This window comes from Linepithema humile, chromosome 4 (genome assembly GCF_040581485.1).
Source record: "Linepithema humile isolate Giens D197 chromosome 4, Lhum_UNIL_v1.0, whole genome shotgun sequence".
NCBI lineage: Eukaryota > Metazoa > Arthropoda > Insecta > Hymenoptera > Formicidae > Linepithema > Linepithema humile.
Window position 1 is genome coordinate 5,775,850 of NC_090131.1, and position 18,505 is coordinate 5,794,354.

The 18,505-nt window shown below is 41.9% G+C and overlaps 1 protein-coding gene across 38 annotated transcripts in view; it reads left to right on the top strand.

Moving 5' to 3' along the window:
* shot (dystonin-like protein short stop) overlaps positions 1 to 18,505 on the top strand; it is a 98,987-nt gene that overhangs the window by 35,636 nt on the left and 44,846 nt on the right. For 34 of the 38 annotated variants that reach the window (XM_067353070.1, XM_067353069.1, XM_067353071.1 and 31 more), the window contains 6 exons: positions 13,394 to 13,673; positions 14,405 to 14,855; positions 14,942 to 15,199; positions 15,592 to 16,165; positions 16,685 to 17,155; positions 17,236 to 18,441. In XM_067353070.1, coding sequence (XP_067209171.1) covers positions 13,394 to 13,673; positions 14,405 to 14,855; positions 14,942 to 15,199; positions 15,592 to 16,165; positions 16,685 to 17,155; positions 17,236 to 18,441 — 3,240 coding nt within the window. Of the gene's footprint in view, positions 1 to 8,116; positions 8,394 to 8,744; positions 9,419 to 10,163; positions 10,385 to 13,393; positions 13,674 to 14,404; positions 14,856 to 14,941; positions 15,200 to 15,591; positions 16,166 to 16,684; positions 17,156 to 17,235; positions 18,442 to 18,505 lie in introns of those variants that run through there. The other 4 variants (XM_067353081.1, XM_067353087.1, XM_067353092.1 and 1 more) reach the window with 4 other exon arrangements.

Consider the following 18,505-nt stretch of genomic DNA (forward strand, 5'->3'; position numbering starts at 1 on the left):
GCCTTTCGAATCGCATCTCAGAGAACAACGGCACCCCAGACGGGTTTATGTTGAATTCGCCAATAGCGCGCGAGTGCGTGCAACGTCATAAATTTATGCGCATCGCGCGTAAGCACGTGCTGCATTTTACGTCTGTTTGATATTCGGGAAGTGCCGGAAGTCATGTGTCTCTTTTCGATTCTTTCAAGTGATTTTTCCGTGACAAAAATTCAGATGAAAACCATCATTGTCATCTTTGTCACAACCTATTCATCTTTTTTAAATATATTTTTTTACATTTTTCAACATTTAAATCACAAATTTAGATTTCGTCAATTTTAAAAAGCAAGTTTTTGATTTTTCTTCAGTTTAAAACATTTTGCTACAATCATTTATTTAACATTTTGATTTTTAACATTTTGTAATTCTGAAACTATTAATGTCCCGATACTAAAATAATCGCCATTCTTCCCAGTTTATCTTCTGGCATTTAATATCGATAATGCAGCTTGTATGATGTAAATGAAGTGGCCGCAACGTCAGCATGATGGAAACCGCTCATCGCAATTTGCTGTAATGTGTTTATTGGACTATATGATGCGCGCAAATCGGCCGTGAAACTCGATAGAAAGTGAAACACATACAGTGTTCAAAAAATATAATATTTTTCTTAACCATTTATTATTTTTATTCACCAGCGGTTTAAAATTAAATCATTTTAGTGAACATATTTCACATCTTACATTAATATGCATTAAATTAAATTCTGCCTCGCGAGAATTTAATTTTCAGCTTCTATAAAGTGCGATAAATTACGCTTCCTCTAGAACGGTCTGTATATTATTCTCGTCATCGCTCGCGCGGTAGTTTATGGTAATGAGAAGTATTTATTAATCTTCCACACCATAGAATGTACTGACACCGCCGCCGTCGTTGTCGCGACACGGCCCCGGCGTCGGGAGTATTTTGCATTTGTGTACTCTTGTGCGTACCGTTGGACTAACGGAATACGTTGGTTCTCTACTGGGTGCGGCAACACTTTCGTCGTGTTGAAAATGGCTATTCGGTCACTTTTCCGCGGAACGGAATAATCGAGCGAGCGGCGTTTAAACTGACTTTTTTGCCGACGTTTTCACCGACTATTATTATTTCGCAATACAATTCGCAACACGAGCGGAGTGTGACATTAGGTAGAACGTTGAAAGTTCCGGTTCTTTAATAAAAGAGCAATAAAGCTTTTAAAACAACTCTTTTTCGATAAATACAGAAACAAGAGGTTGAATTAACTTTTATTTATGAACTTTGCGACGTGATGCTCCGCCCGAGAATGTGCGTTCTTCTATTTCGAGGCGGAAACGCGCGGAGGATAATTCGTGATATTAACCGTGTTTCGTCATAATTTTGCGCGGAATTCTTTCTTCCTTCTCCAGTCGTCATCAACAGAGTGTTGTAATCGAGCCTTTCTTCCGCCCAATTTGTGTCGCCGCGCCGGGACGCGCGCGCTTGCTGCTCTAGCGAAGCGAATCCCTCTCGAAGCATTTTAAACGCGCGCGGCGCAAAACGTCTCTTGGTCCGTTGCACTTTGTACCTCGCCGGCCACTGGCCTGCGTCATGAAACTTGACAGGTTGACCATTAAAATGTCGATGAACTCTGACCATTTTTAACGACGCGAAAAGCGATATTTATTATGTCTTCCGCTTTGTAGTTCCCTCGCGATGCGTGTTCTTTGCCTCGCGATCGCTCGCTTCTTTGATCGCATCTTGGAACACTCGACTGTCAGGATTCATCGGTGATGGGCGTTTCATCGCTCGGATAACACAGGAGCGATGTTTGAACGACGCGACGCGACGCGCCTATACTAATCAAGCGTCACGCATACTGCGATAGGTCACATCTCGGTGCGTAGTGTCCCGGGCTATTTTTAGAACCCGTATTTCAATGTAACGTTGTGGTAGGTGCCGGTAACGAACATACATATAGCTCGGGTGGAATCACGTGCATTGCCAAAGAAAAGCGAAAGCGAGGACAGCCGCTCGCCTCGTGCGGACCGGTCGAGACGGTTGGCGCTCGACCGAATCGAGCGTCGCGACGCATATGCGAAGTCTATTTAGGAGGGTAAAAATTATGTGCATTTACAGTTTAATCAGTAATTGCATTGAAATCTAATGTAGACAATTATTAATTTTATTAAGCTTGTTGCACCACGACATCCATTTTTTATTACAAATTATAAATGCGATTTAATAATTTTGAAATTCTGTAATTTGTGAGGATTGTTCTTAGCCGTTTTTACTTTGAGGATTCAAAGAGTTTGAATCTCGGTCATCCGTTTAATTGGTTTAATTTAGTTTCGCCGCTTCCGCTGCCGTCGAATAGATGCGCACGACGTGAATAAAGACGCGCCGCGCGCTCGACGTTGATTGTCCGTATCTCCGGCGCTTGCACGATATCGGCGAATCTCGAAACGGTCGTGCGAGTCGCGTAACGCGGCGTCTTGTATTCATTTTATGAATATTTCTTTTGATGGCGATCGCGCGTAGTCGCCACGCTACCGTGTCGCGTAATAAACGTGGCGACGCATCGGGCACGCATTTATTCCGGCCGGCAGAGATCATGCGCGTTTCTTTTTAATAAAGAGCCGCAAAAAGCCAGGCGAAGGCGCGAACCGAGTAACCGAGTTACGCGAGCGTATAAAGGCCGCTAGTGTTCTTTCCTTCTCCTCCCTTCTGGTGTCTGCCCGAGCTGTAGCGCAAGAAGAAAATCGAATTGAAGTTCCAGATATAAATTTGAGTTATGAGGAATGATCGTTTGCATCTGTATATTTCTTATCTCTTTTCTTTTACTCCTGACTTTCTTCTGCGTTTCGTTTATCTCTGCATCTCTCTCATTCTTCACAGTCACGGTCATTGTTGTCGGGAAAAATAGTTGAGGTGATTCATTCAAAAATTCTACCCTTGCTCTATCTTTCACGTAAGAGCTTTCAGAAATACATGATATCTCTCTGATTTCGGTACGTTAGAGTTTCACGTTGAAAGACAATATTTTGAAGGAAGAAAATGTCAATTTTACATTGCTAGAAAAATAGAGCCGTACAGCCGATTAAGTATAACAAGTCGAGCGTAGTTTTCTACTTAATCTTAACGCTGTAAGAGTAGACACCCATCTAATAGTGAATTTTCTTGTTTTCTTTTGCGCCGCAGAGCTGGCGACGCAAGGTAAGTCGATCACTTTACATCCCCTAAACGCCCCTGTTGTTAAATCGACGTAGATGTATTTAAGAAATTAATTGATTTCGCAATCATATGTGCAAATGCATTCTTCTCTGCTTTACCGACTACATTCGCCGAGACGATTGCTTCGTTAAACACAGATGGCTCGTACAGGTACTCGCACCTGGGGAATTATAGTGAGCGAATGAATGGGCGCTCGGCTTTCCACTTGGTTCCCACCTGAGTGCCCACACTCAATTCTATACATTCATTCATGAAAGAAGAAAGTAAAATTTTCTTTGTGTGTAAACTAAAATATTTTATATATTCGACTGCATTTTATTTAAAGTTACGAGAAACAATTTTATTTATATAACTTTAGAATTGGAATTATTACTTTTAATATTTAAATACCAATGTCTTCTGCATTTTATTGTCCAGAACTTTTACGGAAGTAAAATTTTGCTTGTATGTAAACTAAAATATTTTAGCTATTGCATTTTATTTAAATTCACGTAAAAAAATGTTATTTGTACAAATTTAGAAATTTGGAATTTGAATTTTTATATTTAGATGCCAATATCTTCTGCATTTTATTATAGAGAATTTTTTAATATAGTTTGTTATTTTAGATAATATATTTTCAAACAAAGCGGTGAATACGTTTCTCGATAAATACACGTGATATTGTAACGTGACTAGCGTTAGTTGCAGTATTTTCTAATTGACGTTATGAAATGTCCCTGCGGTCAGAAAATCAAGATTTATTGTAGTCACGATTTTCCTGTGGCCAATTGCCAATATCTTAGACGTGTTCTTATCAGCGGCTGATCTTCGAGATAGAGTCTGTGTCGTGAATATTAACAGTCCGCCTCGCTAATTTTCACATGCTCGCCTACGCTGCATGATCCACGATGCGCAGCAACGTGATTCGATGTAATACGCAGTCGTACATACAGTGTTTCGTCAATGCAGCTATTCAATGTTAAACATTAGAAAATTTCGAAAAATACCATTTAACATTTATTCGGAAAACACTATTTGAATTGTGTGAATGGAGTACAATAATTCCGCAGCCTTCTGTGTGTAATTTTTAATGAATAGGACGAGCAGCATGCAATTAAATATAATTACACGTATATATTCTGTTCTTTATTACTTAAAGTCTTCTTTCGTTACGTGCAGTAGAAGTGCATATTTGCGTGATGTATTTATCTGCGGTAAGTTGCGTAGGTGGACTTGGCAATAAAATGATCGTTTAAAAAAACATCGAGTCGCAGTATTTAGCTCCGCAGGGTAGATACGTTTGCAGTCGAAGGTCTTCGCTAATCGATCGCGCAAATTAGCGTCGCTTCGGGGCATCTAAATGAATTCCATTTACTTCCGGTAAACAATTTTTTTCATTAAATGCTGCCATCTCCTTTTTTTATTACATCTTGTTCCGTGTATTTTATCTTCTTAGCTTTCGCTATGCTTTATGCTCAATTACTTTTGATACAGATTTTAGATAATTTTGCTTGACCTTTTTATTCAAAAGGATATTCAGAAAATTTACTTAACGATCGTTCCGGTGTGCCCGCTTAAGCAGCGACGCGTTGAATGTCTCGATGATGACGCTATTACGAATGACATCATTCACCTGTGCGAAACCATTCAGAGCCAGTAAGTACAGGTTCCGATGCGTGTTGATTAAGAGTTTCACTCTCTTCACGCGACAGCGAAGGGAAAGGCTTCTCTCGTTAAGTTGGTTAAATTGATCGCCATTTTCGACGTTCACACAGCCAATCTGCCGTAACGGTATTCGGATTTTTTGTCTATCGGTCGGCCGCCTACGCTTTAATCGCACGCTGCTTATCTTGACGCCGCGCGAGAGCTGAGCTGGTATTTAAACACCGAGATATAATGTTGCTCGCGTTAATTTATTCCAGTCGTGCGTACAGTACCGATGTTGATGTTGCACATTCTAGCCACGTGTAGACAATAGCTTTATTTAAATTCAGATGCCGCGTTTGCGTATTTATAAGCCTTTTCTAATATCATTATTGTCAGAGAAATTGCTCATTGTATTCATTGTCACTTTCTTCTTTTTATTCATTGAATAAAAGAGACAGTTCTTGCGCGCGTATACCGTGCACGTTACAGCGGCCGGATTGTATTCCGTCTTCGCACCAAAGGCAACGAATTAGCGTACCCACGACGGCGGAAGCCACGACGGAACGAATCAAGTAGCCTCGGGTGCGATGACTTCATATCCGCCCTGTGATCTCTGCGCGCAATTAGCATAGCTTCAACGCCGCCGGCCGTGCCGTAATTATAGTATTTGTACCGTACTTTGGTTAATGCGGTCTATAGATCACAACTTAACGCGGGCAAAAAATCTCATTGTTAAAAAAATAAACGCTCTATAATTGTCAGGAAATTTGACGCTCGATTTCATTGAGCTCGAATATTACCTATTGATCAGAGTATAAAAATACATTATCAGAGAAAGCAATATTTGAGCTTCTTAGAAATGAATTTTATAAAAGATAGAACAAATTGATAATTATTCGTGCTAATTCTAAAATTAAGAAGCTTGTAAAAGATCGAGTTGATCAGCTTTTGAAAAGCTCATTGAATAGATTGCAAGTCTTACAATTGCTGCAGTAATCGTGAAAGCATAATTTCGCTCCCTTCTCGCTTTTTTATTTGATGCCAATCTTCTCATTCGCTGCCGTCTCTCATTTTCTCAGATCTTTTTTTTTTTTTGAAGACTTGTCAGGCCATTGGCCCGATTCTCGAAGTGCCGGCACGCGTATAAATTTGCAATGAAGGCTCGATTGTACGCCATATCAGCCGTAATCGATGCACTTCACCGTCTGAGAATTCTCATTTTTGCTTCCGCATTTGTGTTCAATTATCCCGTCGAGTTGTTAGATTACCAAATATCTAATAATAACCTGATACATAAAGATTCAACGGACATGCCTTTCGCGATCTGAATCCACCTCATTACTAACAATTTGTGTCACGTATTTTTTAGATTGATAGATACGGGGCATCCGCAGGAGAACAGGAGAAGAGTAAAAAGCAGCCTAAGTAGGTCGCTTTTCCTTCCTGTCGCCTGTACTTGATACTCAAATGTTTCATGAGGATCTTATAACATTTTGAAGAAAACAACGCGATAACGTGCTCTTGTTTTGTCCTAGAAATAGCAAAACGCATGCTATTACGTTAAAAATGCTAAACGAAGTTTAAACAAGTTAATGAGGAAGCAAATTATCTTTTTTTTTTTACAACCAGCGATTACGACATCGATTTTCCATTATCCTATTATCTCGATCGCCCTCGAGCCGCATAAAAGGCTCGCGCTACTGCGTAATTATCTCATTCGGACCAACGTTACCACGTTTGGTCCACGAGAATCGGAATCGTATTGATGCTCACGCGTTATGTCAATTTACGGTCTGCATTGCGTGACATACTTTAGTTCGCAAACAACTTATTAACATGAAGACCTCGTCGCGCTCTTGAACATTGCGATCGGCGCCGGGTTCGGGACATACGGGCCAAACCGGAACCCACGCAATTCCAGAGATGACGACGAGGTTGTTTGTTCGTTGGAAATCCTACATGTTAATGCAACGGATGCAAATGACATTTGCATCTCGTAGAAATAAATTTCAAGTTTCCGCGTATCTAACTAATTATATGTTCTGTTTAGAATAAATGTGCGTTCTAGTTTTCTCAGACTTTCTTAATTAAAAGAACTTTATCCTGAGAAACGCGAGAAATCTAACATATTTTTATCAATTTTTAACAATTTACAACATTTTGCTTTAATTTTCCACGTTTTGCTACAACTTTTTATATTTTATATGGATACATCTTCGCGGATGTTCTCATTTAGCTGTCTCATGGTTCTCACGTTTTTGTACTCTTATCATCGCTACGCTTATCTACATGGCGCTTATCAGGCGCATCGGTTACCGGATTGTCGGTGACGTCACCGGAGACCTGGCGATCGCTCCGTTTCCTTTTTAGGCTCCGTCCGAGGAATCTCGGTCTTTACCAAGGTCGTGTTCCCGATCGCGGCTCGACCTTGATATCGGGATAACCAACGCCACCGCTCACGCGTGAATTATGTACGGTACCGTTCAAGACCCTGACGAGCGGAATGTCGTGGGACGCGTAAAGATCTCGACGTGCATATATATATGTATTCGCACACGCGGCTTGCGCGGCTTGCGCGGAACGTAAAATCTCTAGAAAAGGAAAAGGAGGAAGGACGCGACGACGACGTCCGGAGGTGGAGGAGGAAGCTTCACGAGTTCCGTCGATCGTGATACGGACCCCACTGCGCGCGAAGTCGATCGTTCTAGGACGCAGGCGCGATCGTGAAGAGATCGTCGAGGCTTGCGATGTACAATGGAACGCATTAATGATTCCTCTTTCGCTATTGTTATCATATAACTGAAAAAAATTTATTCTACATTAATAAAAATTAAAAAAGTTATATTTTTTAAATTGCCAAAAATACGTATATAAAAGTGTGAGAATTAAAAAAGTAATGACAGAAAATTTGATGTTACGACAGAATTGTGGAACAATAATTAACAAGAAGTTTTTTTTTTTAAATATGAGAATCAGAAAAATAAACAGACTTTAGAATTAAACAATTCTAAAGTCTAATTTTGAAGAATTTTTTTCTAACTGGAATCTATAGATATCAAGTAGCTTGGCACGAAAATTGAAAAACAAAATGTGGATAAAACAAAATGTGGATAAAACAAAATGTAGATAAAATTTTTAATCAAGATCATTAAAACACAGCGCACTGTACAAGTTCGCGGCGCGGCGCGTCGCGACGAGCCGCGGCGAAGCGCAAGGTAACGTCAGGTGGGTGGCGATGGTAGGGGAGAACAGAGTTGGAGAGGAGGGGGGGGGACAGAAACGTCTCTCACCTGTGCGCATTTCGTTGGCCTACTCTCGCCACGACGGCCGGATGCTACACGGCGATCGTCCGGCGTGTCGCGTATAGTTTCTCGCCCGTTCGTCAGTTAGATTACCATCCTCGACCGCGTGTTGTCGACGTCTTCATTCTCGTCAGTGCTCGTGATCGTGTCGCGCGTGGTCAGTCAGCTGTCAGTTCGCGACGGATCGTCGATCAACAGTCGTCGCGATGGTGATCGCGTCGAGTGCGCCAGACAGGCAATCTTTCGCAAGTCCGTGTTTGTCAAGAAAGAGAACTGTCATAACGTTCTCTCAACTCTACGTGCTCACACCGGCTCGCTGTGCTGTCTCTAACCGGCGCTGTTCCGCTTTGCGGTGATCGGTGCCTGGGTGGTTAACGTGCCGGCGCGAACGAGCTACAGTTAGCGCTTTAGATGCTTCGCTCTGCCGGAATCGCCGGCGAGAGACGCCATTAAACCGGTAGCCGTGGATAAACTTTCGCGATTGTTAAGCAAACCCGCTGGACCTGTTTGACATTAAATGGTCTCGCGATTTTGATGAGGATATTACATAAAGGTGCGCCAATACGACTGTAGCTCGCACTTTCCGGTGTCGTCCGCAATCGACCGCATCGCCGATTTTCCTCGATTTTTTACGACCTCTGTTTTCGTCATATATTCAGATTAAATACTTAATTCTTATCTTGCATCGAATCTCATGGCTATACTTGACAAAACAAGCTTAAAATCACATGATTATATTCAGCTTGAAGTGGACAATAAAAATGCACGAGTTGATAGTCGAGTTGTTGTTATCAGACTTAAATAACGTTTACGCTGAACGCGATCCAAGCGCCTGGCAAACACGCTCGGTATCAGGCGGCCGTTCTCGACGCACGTTTAGTTAAATATGCGCCGGGAACGTGGCTGCTACGTAAGTCGTAATATTCTCGAGGAAAATACAAACAGCGAGCTGCGCGGAGCACGCATGTCGGCGTGGTGTGTCACGTATGTAAATGAAACGGTTGTAGCTCGCGAACGAGCCGCGGTTTAAGCCGATTCGACGTGACGAGCGCCGAGGAGCGGGAGAAGACGGTGATAATAGCACGTGTGTTTGCGCGCCTCGTGAGCCACGAAAATGTCGATCTATCGGTTCAGCAAGGGGAACAGGCTGTTCGTGCAGGGCACGAGGGAGGACGACGATCGTAACGGCGTCTCGCCGAGTCCAACGGGGTCGCGCACCGCCGACGATCTTCAGGCTGTATACACGAAGCGCCGACTGTCGACCGAGGTCTTAGGTAGACGATCGAAAACACGGAGAAAGAAGGAAAGGATTCACCTGGACGATCGGGAGGAGGGGGGGATGTCGGAGAGAGTGGACCGGTTGACAAGTTGCATGACGCGCGAGCATGACGTCCCGCTGAGAAATCGTGACGATTTCCTGAACACTAATTTCCAATTAACTGAAAAGTAATCCGTTTGAGGATGATTGTTATCTTCGGTTAATTGGTCCTTACGAGAACAATGAGAAATTATAAGTTGCGGGTTGACTGTTGAATTCGGATTACTCTTCTCTGATATAAGAAGACACACTTATTTGTATAATGGAATAATCATATAGCGTAATACGATCCGAGAAACTCCCAGTGAAATTACACGATTTCGGCTTGCTGCAACAATGCTGGCATATCGCTGGCATCGATTTGCAGCTTGCAGCAATCTCTCGGGCGTTTCTCCGGTGCCGGTTGTCCTTTCTCAGCGAGGTATAATAAGCTGTTACGTCATCGTGACTTAAAGAGGCTCGTCCATCTCACTCGACTAAATTCAATTGCAATTTACCGTATTCTGCGAAGTTAACCGGCGAAAATTTCCTTGTTAGTAATTGAGAAACGCAATCAGAATTTTTAAATCGGAAAACAAATTAATATTTAGGCAATCAAAATCAGTGCGTCGTCAGGTGAATCCTTTTCCAAGTCCGATCGCAGGAAACCGTTGCTCAACGGTTTGTTCCTCGTTTGTATCGCACGTTCGCACGTGCTGCAGGTTCGTCGATCGAGTCGACGAAAACGTCGAGACGCGGCGAGAACGGCACGAAACGCATCGTCACTCGCATCGTACGTAAGACGACGACTTTGACGCGCGGCGAAGAACGCAGCGTCGCCGAAGACTTAACGAAACGCGCCCAACCGAAATACCTGCAGGATGCTAATTCATCGACGACGGCCGTAATTCGGCACGTTCCAACGAAAGCAAAAACTGTGCGGGTAAGCGATGCTGCGTGGAAGATTGCCGAAAAATTCCGTTGCTTATAGATTATGATAATATTAGATGAAAAGGATAAATATTATGCCAATTAAGAATCGTGTTTAGCTTTGATAATTGGCATGATTCATAAGTTTATGAAGCACTATGATGTGTCATAAACATTTCAATCGGAAAAGATACTCGCATTCAAGCTTCTAGTCCCTCGCTGCAATCACATTTAATTATAACATCAAAAGCGAGAAATTGTATCAAACTTTTTTTGCATTATGCGCTGAAATGAAACAGTTCTTTTGTATGTCATTCATGTGCGATAGTGTATAGATTGATAATAAAATATACTGAAGCCATAAGTAAATAAATAACTGTAAATTTTGATCAACTGTCATGTCTAATTTTGCTGAAAATATAAGATATGACAGATTGAATTATATTTGCGTATCATTAAAGTACTAATTAAGGCTAATAAGAATCAAAACACAATTAATTAATTTTTGAATTTTTTAAATAAGACTACGGAAAAATGTAAGATTCTTTTATTTTAATATAAAGGATCGAATATAATATTTTTTAATTGACGAAAATTTATATAAAATTCTGAGTATATTTAAATTATATAAAAATCACATCGTCACATGCGTTTAGCCTTTTATTAGCCTTAATTTATACTTTAGTGATTAAATAACAAACGAGCTTTTATTTATTTACCAATTATAGATAATAATAAAGGAATTTTCGGCATATTTTATCAATTGCGCAATTGAGAGATTAAAAGTAAATAATGATATGCGGAAAAATTTATTTATTTCGACATTACACATCGTGCAAGAAAAATATTCACGTGATTTCTCGCTTCAATTTAACGTGCAGCAAGGAAGTAGGAGTCTTAAACTTATCGTAAAGGCACTCGACTTTATAAGCCGTGCTCTTGCAAAACGAACACTCTCTCAACGTAACGGACGCATCACCTTAATTAGGATTAGAACGCCGACCACAACGATACGTGCTCGCTATGGTATGGTATGGTCCCGTAGTGCTATTGCCATATTCAGCTTAAATCCGTCATTTCGCCCTCCGTGATTAATTCGAGATATTTTCTTTGTGGCGCCCAAGACGAACGGTCACGTTTTCGTGTTAGCAGCACAAAGAATGAAAGTGGAAGAAAAAGCCGTTTCTACTTATTTGTCGATACCGCTTTCGATGTTACTTAAGTGGTGACAGACGAGATTGGCCGGACGTTTTCAGAACGTTAGCGCCGTCGTACGCGCTCGCTGGAATTATGCCCTATTTTGATGTTCGATAAATCACATTACGCGATGATCAAATGCGCACCGGCAGCCTCCTCCTGCAACCTGTTGCTGCGTGGGTTGGGGAGGAGAAACAGATGGCATAATCGAGCCGGCTCGTCCAAATAACACACATCTCGCACGCAAGCGCGAGAAAAGATGCTGCTCCTAATACTAATGTGGGCTTTTATGTCAATGGCAACAGTCTCAAATGGTCGCGGTTTCAATTTAAGCGTCGGTGCCAATGTCAAGTCTATTGCCAATGCTATTTGTCTTTATTATTTCACTACTTGAGCGAGTTTGGTAGGCAGCCAGGCGATGAAGTGCTCTTTCATCGTTATAAACACCTAGGAGGGAACGAGCAAGAAGGTCTTCGGGGAACGCATGCGAGGAATTCTTAATAGCTTAATAGTTTAATTCATAAATTTATTGCTGCAAAAGTCATTCGGTAAAATTGAACCCAGACTTGTAAGGTTTTAAATCAATTTTTATTAATTGAATTTATTGATTTTACAGAAACATATTTTTATATGCTTAAAAAACTTTGAGCTTTGAAATCGATAATAGACTTTCATGGAAAAGCGACAAACTTTCGCACCAATCTTTAATGCAATAAAGTTTTGATGAACAAAAGGAGTTTAAGTAAATATTTTTTTAAATTTTATATTAGCGTCAAGTCTTAAAATGCAATGCATTCTCTTTGAATTGTCAGATTGTTATTTCTATAATAGAAGCATTTCAATAAAACATACGACTAGAAATAGGAAGGAAAAGCTTATTGAAACTTTTATAAAAGGAGAAATAATTTTATTGCGCTATTATTAAAATAGCACATCTTTTAGCCAACAATTTTTTTCATTCATCAAATATACTCATGTATTTGCTGTCGTTTTTACGAATACAAATAACCGTTAGTTCAGTGAACTTGACGTAAATGAGAAATAAGTCTTACGCAATAACAGCACGTAATTTGTGATAATCGATCAACAGGCAATTTAGATAATACAGAAAGATTTACGCCGACATAGGCGATGTAGCATATATCTATGCGAGATAAGATAACTGGCGCTAAAGTTGTCAGAATGACGTGAGAACGCGATAATTACTCATAAAAATTGTCTTCACGTCATAGAAAATTGTTTACTAAATACATAAATTTTTACCTCAAAAGACCCGAAAGAAAAATTATATGATGAAAAACACGATAACACTTGAAAAATTCAAGTTGCGAAAATTGAAATTAGAATTTAATATTAATATATAATATTTGATAGTCGCGTGATTAATGCCGTGGCTAATGTTCTCTCGGCGAGCAAAATGTCAATAGTTCTTGAAAGGTTGCAGCTTTCAGTTTCCATCAACGTCAAACTAGAAATTAGAACCGTGAAAGGGGTTGCAAACACGTGTGGCGTTTATATAACGCGCACAATTTTCTACACGGCAATTTTTAATTAAGCCTTTAACTTTCGAATACGCGGTAATAAATGTTTATCGAGTACAACCATAATTAAAGATTTTACAGGCTTCTATTCTTCAAAGAAAAAATTTTATTTTAATTTCGAAATGATTATATTGTATGTTTAATTATAATTATTTCTTTTCTGTATTAATTATTACAATAGCAAAATTAAAAAAATCGTGATCGAAGGGCGAACCAAAATATTTTTATATCCTGTACATTTTTAAGAAGCTTTTCTTATTTTATTTAATGTCTTTCTCTTGCAGATATCCGACATCGTAGTCGGCCAGGAACCGAACGTCACAGCGCGCGAGGCCCTCCTGAGATGGGCCCGACGATCGACCGCCCGATATCCTGGCGTGCGTGTGACCGATTTCACCTGTTCCTGGAGAGACGGTCTGGCTTTCAGCGCTCTTCTCCACAGGAACCGACCGGATCTGGTCGACTGGAGAACCGCGCGTTCGAGCCAGGCTCGAGAACGGCTTGATCGGGTCTTCTATGTCGCCGAGCGCGAGTACGGCGTTACCAGGCTTCTCGATCCAGAAGGTAATGACCGATTATCGATCCGATCAAGTGCACCGTGCCGAAATGCACGGTGGTTTTGTAAAGCCGTCTGACATCTGGCTATTGACCGATGAAGATAAGATTGTATTTTATCGTAAATTCGAAATGGCAGAATATCAAGTGTATTGCAGTTTCTTTTAGGTCGCGTGTGATTTGCGGTTTTTTTCTTCTAATGAAATCTTCCACAATGCAATCCTATTCTGCTGTTTCTTCTCTCTTTTATGCGCGTCTGCACGAAGGTGTAGTTCCCGTGGGTTACTGCCGCAGATACGTATAGCGGTGGTGCGCGTTCTTTCTGGTCACGGTATCTGACCAGAATCGCTTCCGGTCTCGGTTCGTGCACCGTAACGTCGCGCCATCGGCAGTCGTCGTAATTATGCTTTCTATATGCTTGGATCTCGCAGGTATCTGACATTGGTCAGGTTACAAAGGAAACGTATCTATAGATAACATGTTTATAATTCGATACGGCTGGCCAGAGATTTTACCTGATTTTCTCCGCTGTACAGATAACATTCATCAAGTTCTTTAATAACTTTTTGTCATTAATTTATTATAAACGATAAACTTATTTCTGAAATATTTGTAAAATATTATTTTGGAACATGATGAAGCCAGCGTGTGACGATAGTTTGCGGAAGGCTGGGAAAATCGTTCATTAAATTCACTTTCTATATACCGCGTGACTTACGCAAGTATTTTATTATGCGCAGACGTTGATACCCCTGAGCCGGATGAGAAGTCCTTGATAACGTACATCTCTTCGCTCTACGACGTGTTCCCGGAGCCACCGGCCATTCACCCTCTGTACGATGCCGAGGCGCAGAGACGATCCGCGGAGTATCGCGAACTCGCGAGCTCGCTTCATTTGTGGATCCGCGAGAAAATGGCCCTCATGCAAGAACGATCGTTCCCGCCGACCTTGATTGAGATGAAGAAACTCGCGGCGGACAGCGCGAAGTTCAAGAACGAGGAAGTGCCGCCGCGATACAGGGACAAGCAGAGATTAACGTACATCTTCCGAGACTTGCAAAAATATTTCGAAGCGGTGGGTGAGGTCGACATGGAACCGGAACTGCACATCGACATCATAGACAAGAATTGGAACCGCCTGATAATGCTGCATCAGGAACGTGAGCAGGCCATTATCGATGAAATTAAACGGTAAGTTGAAATTAGTCAATTTGTTTGGTTTAATTGTCTATTTAATTGTTCGATTTAATATCGTTTAAATGTGTGGGTGCGCACAGACTCGAGCGTCTGCAACGACTTGCCGAGAAAGTACACCGCGAGATGAAAGCGACCGACAACAGATTGGAGGAGCTCGAGAGACGCGTGGAGGACGAGGCTCGCCGGCTCGATCGCCTGCATCCTTTGGAGGCGAAACACGCGGTGGATCTACTCGAGCAGGACATACGTAACACGGAAAGCCAGATACAAAATATATTCACCGATGTGCACACCCTCACTGAGGGTAGATACAGCCAGGCGCCCGAACTTCACAAGAGGTAAGACACTGACATTTATTTTCGTGCTGTAACGATTTTATTCATGTTCCGCATCGATATGCAATTAGAAATCATCCGCACGTTGCGTGTCTTCTGTTCCCGTCCGATAATTACATTGTTTTCTATGCTCATAATCTTCGCTAATGAGTGGACTATTAGCGCGCTTTCCATCGCTGCATGGCAGCTTTCCAAAATCAAATGGTGCGCCAACGTGTTTAGCAACTTTCCAAATACCAAATAACATTTAAGAAATTTTATTAAACTTGACTGTTTAATTATTTTTAAATAATAGTTATAATGCATGCAAAAGTCAAGGTGTTAAATAAAATAATATACGCAATATATAATTAATATAATTATATTAACAAAATATGTGTTTATCTGTTTTTCAGAGTACAGAAATTGCATCAAAGATGGGTCGTATTGCGATCCCTTCTGCACAGGCGTTTAGTGCAACCGCTCTCCGCAGTTTCCTTCCCTGTGGAGGAGCGCGTTGTCACGAAGCACCGTACTACCGTCCACGAAACACGATTGGTCGATACCAATCCTCACTTCCGCGCTTTACACGACTGTATAGACTGGTGCAAGAGTAAACTGAAGCATCTACAAGAAGCAGATTACGGATCGGACTTGCCTAGCGTGCAAAATGAATTGGACGTACATCAGAGAGAGCACAAAAACATCGATCAGTTCCAGGCCAAGGTCGACAAGTGTGTGCAAGCGAAGAACAATTTCCACGGCGAGGAACTTACATTGTACAGCCAGCATCTCAGCACCTTGCAGAAGCTCTACGCCGAGCTTCTCGCCGTATCGAATAAGAGACTCTCCGATTTGGACACACTGCACGATTTCATACAATCGGCAACCGGCGAGCTGGTTTGGTTGAATGCCAAGGAAGAGACCGAAGTCACGCGTGATTGGAGCGACAAGAACCTCAATGTACAGAGCATCGAACAATATTACGAGGTAAGTCGTCATCGAATAACTTTTCTTAAGAAATAAAAAATGTTGGTCTGTGACGAGTATCGAGTTATTGAAAGATTTAGATAAAAGAGTGATGATACACAATGTAGCTAGACTCATACCATTTTCACAATGTACAACGTGAATACTTTTTGGTTGGATTAATAAATTGGAAATGTTCTTCTTTCTAAAGCAAACGTATGGATCTGGCATAGAGGTAAAATATTGAAAAAATATGTTTGTACTTTTTAATTTGATATTTTATTTTGTTAGATATTATCTTTTATATCCATTTTTAATTACACTTTTATACATGCATCTATAAATATAAATTTTAATTACTTTTATATAAATATTGGGAAAATATCATAGAATATTGCACAAAAATATTTTATATTTTTTATTCTGACATTTAAATATCATGTTTTATATTGATCTTTAATTACACCTTTACACATCCAGTTTCTAATTTTTGTCGTGTTTGCATAAGTGTTGAAAAGACAGCTTATCATTTATTTTCAGTCTCTGATGAGCGATTTGGAGAAGCGCGAGATACAGTTCTCGGCGGTGCAAGATCGCGGCGAAGCACTGGTCCTTCAACATCATCCCGCGGCGAAAACCATCGAAGCTTACATGTCCGCGATGCAAACTCAATGGGCCTGGCTACTGCAACTCACTCTTTGCCTCGAGGTGCATTTGAAGCACGCCGCGCAAAACCAGCAATTCTTCAAAGAGGTTCAACAGGCCGAACAGTGGATCTCCAAACGGGACGAAACACTAAACACTGTTTATTCGCAATCCGATTTCTCGTTGGACGAGGGAGAGCGGCTATTGAAGGGCATGCAAGAGTTACGCGAGGAAATCAACAATTATGGCGATCACGTACAGAGACTCGTGGAGAGAGCGAAGGACATCGTTCCCATGAAGCAACGCAAGCAGCCTGTTATGCGACCGTTGCAGGTCACTTGCATCTGCACTTACAAGCAAGTCAATGTGAGTATCGTTTTACATGCTGCTTAATTTGGAAAAGTGGAGTGCATTTGAATACGTATATCTTTTTCTTATCTTTCTAGATGTCCATCGAGAAAGGGGAACAGTGCACGCTGTACGACAATTCCGGCCGAGTTAAATGGCGCGTTAAGAACACACAAGGCGTGGAGTCGCCCGTACCGGGTGTTTGTTTCGCGCTGCAACCTCCCGATAAGGAAGCGCTGGAAGCTGCGGAGAGACTGAGACGGCAGTACGACAGGAGCGTCGCTCTCTGGCAGCGAAAACAATTGAGATTAAGACAGAACATGATATTCGCGACTATCAAGGTGGTCAAGGGTTGGGATCTGCCGCAATTCTTGGCGATGGGACAGGATCAGCGTACCGCCATCAGGAAAGCGTTGAATGAGGACGCGGACAAGCTGCTTTCCGAGGGTGATCCGGCGGATCCGCAACTCAGGAGATTGCGACGAGAAATGGCGGACGTCAATCGACTGTTCGACGATTTCGAGAAGCGCGCGAGAGCCGAGGAGGAGTCGAAGAACGTCGGGCGCATTTTCAACGAGCAGGCGTCTTCGCTTCAGCAGGCTCTCGACGATGCCGAGCGAGTATTGAACACGCGTATAGCTTCTCCGTTACCACGAGATCTCGACAGTCTAGAACATCTGGTGCTGCAGCACAAAGATTTCGAGCAAAATCTGCAACGCTTGGCGCCCGATGTGGAACAATTGCAGCAGACGTTCCGCGGAATCACCCTGAAGACTCCAGCGATGAGGAACAAGCTCGACAACGTCACAACCAAATGGAATCACTTGTGGAACTTGAGCAGTTTGTACATCGAGCGTTTGAAATGCGTCGAAATTGTGCTGTCCAGTCTCGAGGAGAACATGGCTGCCATCTCCGAGTTCGAAATCAAGCTGGCCTCTTTCGGCGAATTGCCGTCTGACGTGAAGGGCCTGCAAATCGTATTGGAAGACCTGATGGTGCTGCAAAACGCTATCGCGCAGCAGCAGGTGTCGGTAGATCAGCTGAACGAAGACGCGCACAACGCCAGGCGTCTCGTAGAGAAGTCGAGACCGAATCACCGCGGTCCACACGGCGACATGGATAGATTGGACGCCGAGGTGAATAAACTGAATGCACGGTGGACGAATGTCTGCGGACAACTGGTGGACAGGCTGCGCAGTGCCGAAACGGCCTATGGATTGGCGCAGCAATATCAGAACTCGTACCAGAACGAGGTGGACTTTGTGGATGAATCCTACGCGAAGCTGGAAATAGAGAACTCGAAGGTGGGCAAAGAAACAATTCCATATTCTTTTAATTTAATTAAAATTTAATTTAATTTTATCAATG